This window comes from Benincasa hispida, chromosome 10, assembly GCF_009727055.1.
Source record: "Benincasa hispida cultivar B227 chromosome 10, ASM972705v1, whole genome shotgun sequence".
Lineage (NCBI taxonomy): Eukaryota > Viridiplantae > Streptophyta > Magnoliopsida > Cucurbitales > Cucurbitaceae > Benincasa > Benincasa hispida.
The window spans coordinates 50,924,242-50,928,836 of NC_052358.1; the positions used below are offsets into that span (position 1 = coordinate 50,924,242).

General features: G+C 29.9%; 1 protein-coding gene across 1 annotated transcript; it reads right to left on the bottom strand.

Annotated features, from left to right (window-relative positions):
- Positions 1-3,622: 3,622 nt before the first annotated feature.
- LOC120089134 (uncharacterized protein At2g29880-like) lies at positions 3,623-4,342 on the bottom strand. Its single transcript, XM_039046551.1, has 2 exons — positions 4,016-4,342; positions 3,623-3,937 (listed from the first exon to the last, which is right to left on the bottom strand). Exons 1-2 carry the CDS (start codon positions 4,340-4,342, stop codon positions 3,623-3,625), a joined length of 642 nt encoding a protein of 213 aa, XP_038902479.1.
- Positions 4,343-4,595: the final 253 nt, after the last annotated feature.

Here is a 4,595-nt window from a genome sequence, read left to right on the forward strand (position 1 = left end):
ATATATATTATATATATATATTTGTTCAATATAACATTTAATCCTAACCCAAATAGAATAAAGCACTTCAAATTTCCATAACTAATCACAAATCAAAACCAATTCAATTCCCTACGTAACTCCAAAATCAAGTTCTTTTTAGAATAAATTAACCATTCCGATTAAATAAATCCCATAAAATCTTTTAATTAATTATCCAAACATCAAACTGCACTAACTTTTTTTTTTTTTTTTTTAATCACAACATCCAATAGGATATTTGATTGAAAGACAAGCTTGAATAAATTTGGTAGAAAAAGGGGAAAAAATTAACCTACAATTATCTTGATGTATTCACCTTGAACCTTCCATCTTACTTGTTAAAGTTTTCACCTCTTCACCTTTCAACAAAAGTCTCAATGTCTTAGTCTCACCGTCGTAAGCATGCACATTTTTTTTAGTTGCTTGTAAATAACCATTTGATTTGAAAAATTAACAATCCATTTGGCAACGTTTCTATTTCTCGTTTACCGTTTCTTGTTCTTGTTTATGTTTCTTATTTTTAAGAACTAGAAATATGAATATGTTTTATAACTATTTTTGTTTCATGTTTCTTTAATAAAAAAAATGGAAATTTATTTGATAACCATTTTTTATATATATATATTTTTTTACCATTCATCTTGTTTTATAGATTAAATACAATTTGATTGTGTAAAATAAAAGTCTAATAACATGCATCAAATATATAAAAAATAATTATAAAATATTCAGATTATTAAATACAAATAATAATTTAATAAAAATGTACATTATCAAATGCAAACAAATCTCAATGCAAAATTAACAACAATAACACAATTATTGTCTTATCTTCAAATGTTTCTCACATTTAATTTGTAATAGTATTTTTCACTTGAGTTATTCGACTTAAATGATGTCGACTCAAGTCCAAATTAATTATATTATTATGTATGGTAAATATTAAAGTTAAGTTTAATGAATTTTTTATTGAACAAAATTGATATTTTGTAAAATTCTTGTCGGTTTTAGATGTAGTAGATATTGAAATTAAAAGAATAAATAAACATGCATATTGCAAAATTTAGAAAAAACTTTAAAATTTTATATACATATATATATTGAAAATAATTAAAAACTAAAACAATATATAAATCTAAATATCAGAAAATTTTAAAATTCAAAATTAAAATTAAATATAAATATAGCGAATTAATATATAAACATATATATATATATATATATATATATATATATTGAAATTTAAAAATTGAAAATTAAAATAATATATAATTCTAAAAAGATTTGACAATTTTAAAACTCAAAATTAAAATAAAGTATATGGATTTTGTTAAAAAATATAGTATTTTTTTCAAAATATTGACAAAAATGGGGTATATGAGAAAGTATTTTTAAAAATAGGTATATATTGAAACTATTGACAAAAGTAGGTTAGTGAAATCGTGTATGGGGTACACGATTAACGTTTAATCTAGTCAACACCACGTCGGCTGACTTGGTTGACCGTTGCATGAAAACTCATGGACCAGGTGACCCTGTCCACGATTTATTTTTTTAAAAAAAATAGATTGACTATTATTATTTTTTTAATTGGAGATTACAACATTTTTAAGACTTTAGGAATGGGTCCACAAATTCCTTCATTATTAAACTTAATTATATATTTAATCTACAATGAAAACATAATTTATTTTTACTCGTATTAAAAAAAATGTCATGATATTAAAGAAAATTTACAATTAGTTCTTTAATTTACAATTTGAAAATAACAATTTACATTAAATTTAAAAACCCCCTGGCCCTTACCCCTCATGGGGGTTGTCTTCGTGTCCCTCTAAATTAGGTTCACCTTGTTGTCGTTGTGCGTCTACGAAAAATACGTCTCCGATCGGTGTCAGCAACATTGAATCGTCTTGTTTATTGAATAATATCTTCTATGTTGACCAATGTTTGTTGACACATTGAACCCAAATCTAGTAAGTTGTGCTGCATTGAATATTATTGTACATCTCGATAAATATTAAACAATATTCATATCATATATGGAAAATGTCTGATTTTAAATCTCTTGCCATGCAGTAATAGTAAGCGCCGTCAGATGTGATAAATCGTCTCGTGATTGAATTGTACCAGAAAAAGTAGTCATTTGATACAGTTGGCCCATTTGTTAATTCTCCTTGTGCACAACGATCATGTCGTCCATGCCAGTAGGATATATATTCTGCATGTATTAGACGTCAGTCTTGGTTCATGCTTACCTCTCAAATCAATCTGGTGTAGTGTTGGGAGTGTATAGGACAACGAATACATCGTTTGTCGCAGACCGAACTATTTCAACACACAATCTGGATGATGTCACTCTACTATATGGAAGCATATAAGAGGACTAACGGTCAACCATATATTTTCACCATCATTACAGTAATCAGATAGGGATGACCAAATCTGTTGTGTGTATGACGTCCAAATAATCTGACCAAAAAAAAAAAAAAGATAAGTATACATCCAAAATGTTTTAAAAATTCATTATATATAACATTTGTTACCTGATTGTGATATTTATTTATTTATTTATTTAGGGTGTGTTTGGTATGTGATAAAAGTAGAGAGTTGAGTTGAGTTGAGTTGGTAATTATTATCTGGAGAGTTAAATTATCTGGGAGTTAAATTATTTGTGTTTGTTGTGCAGAGTTAAGTTGAGTTGGTAATTATTGTCTGTGTTTGTTGTGCAGAGTTGAGTTGAGTTGAGTTTGAAGATCTGATGCAGTTTTTTTGTGAATAAGATTAGTTCTATTTTTCTGTTTGTTTTTTTATTTCATTCTTTTATTTTTTAGTTTTATGCTTTGCTATTGTTGATTAATTTTCAAATATACAAGTTTTTTCCCAAATCATTTATGACATAAACTGGACAATCTCAATTTATTTTTTCAATTTGTAGAACATAATAGATTATTTTTCATATATTCTTTTCAAAAACTGTAATAATTCTAATTCTCTTCAATCGGCAAAACATACCAACAAAGTATATTTCATATTGCTGCTTAATTAATTGGTATATTGTGTATTGTATGTATTTATATTGAATGTTTGTATATATATTGAAGGTACATATATTTCATATTGAATGTTTGTATGTATATATATCCAAAAAAAAATCACAAAATATATGTTCTTTTCGATACTTATAATATTAGTTATATTTACAAACACAAAAATTACATGTTTTCAAGTATGCAAAGGTTATCATTCTTTTCAACATGACAATCCATTGTCCATTTGCTATTATCCAAAAGAACTATAAACAAAATATAGGGGTGTGGTTAGTCTACATGTTTCTTCCTAGTAGACGGAAGTAGTACCTCTTCCATGCGTGTTCTGGTACTGCAAGGAAAAAATCTGTCTTTTGAATGTCTGTGACAACGATGTCAATAAGAGTGACCTGATCATCCTCATCCAGGCCATCAATGTTGTATATGGCATTTACTACTTCCTTCCAATGCCCGAACTTCAGCTTATACTTCTCCTTTTGCCACGATGCAAGTCTACCCATGTGTGTGCTCTGCATTTCAACAATCGATCTCATGATGTCGATCATTTCAGTTTAGAATGATGGCCTCTTCCTCTTACTGCCTCGAGATGACTTGGCTGGTACACTCGCTCTACCTGTAGATTGTTCTGCTGGCTCTTCATCTATTTCATCTTGATTTAATGGTGATTCTGTCTGGCGAACCTCAGGGGTTTGACAGTCCTGTGATCCAAGTCGAATCTCATCTTCAAACTCTCTGAATGCATTCGTCGCCATCACGTATGGGTCCTCACTTGATTTCCCTACTACTCTGTCTTTCCCAAATACGGTGGAGAAGTCATCGTAATGTGGGAATGGCTTGTTCCACATCCTCTTCGCATTGGGATGACTCTGCATTGATACACATACACATTATTAATATTTATATTATAACACGTACCTGTACATTTTTTTTTTCTAGAATCTTACCAGAACCCAAAGATCGAAAATCTCTCTCTCGACCTGGACACATTTGAACTCCTCGTTCCAGTCGAACCCTGACTGACTTAACATCTCTGATACTATGTTGTATTGTTTCTTCAGACTTCTCACCTTGCACTCAATGGTGTTCTGATTCAGTGTGCACCCGGGCACTTTCTCATGCAGAATTCGCTCCAAGTGTTGTAGGTAACCTGGTCGAAACGTCCCATTGTCGGACCTCCAACCGGTCTCCACTAAATACAATAGAGCTTCCACCAACTTAGCGTCCTCCACCTTCGACCATATGTGTTTAGATCTCTTACCATTACTTGTCATTATGCTGCATGCATACGTTTGTTGAATGAAAAGATGCTATAATTAAACACATGTACAAACAAAGGATAAACTGCTGAAATTATATGTTCAATTGTTCACACAGAGTCTTAGCACAAAACATTTTCACGACATACTTGGAATGTTCCATAATTAAATTCCATTCAGTAGTAAAAGAAAAGTAAGCAATGAACATTGAATAATCAGGCTCTTTGCCATTGAGTAAACATTTCGACCACTAAGTCATCCCTGAACT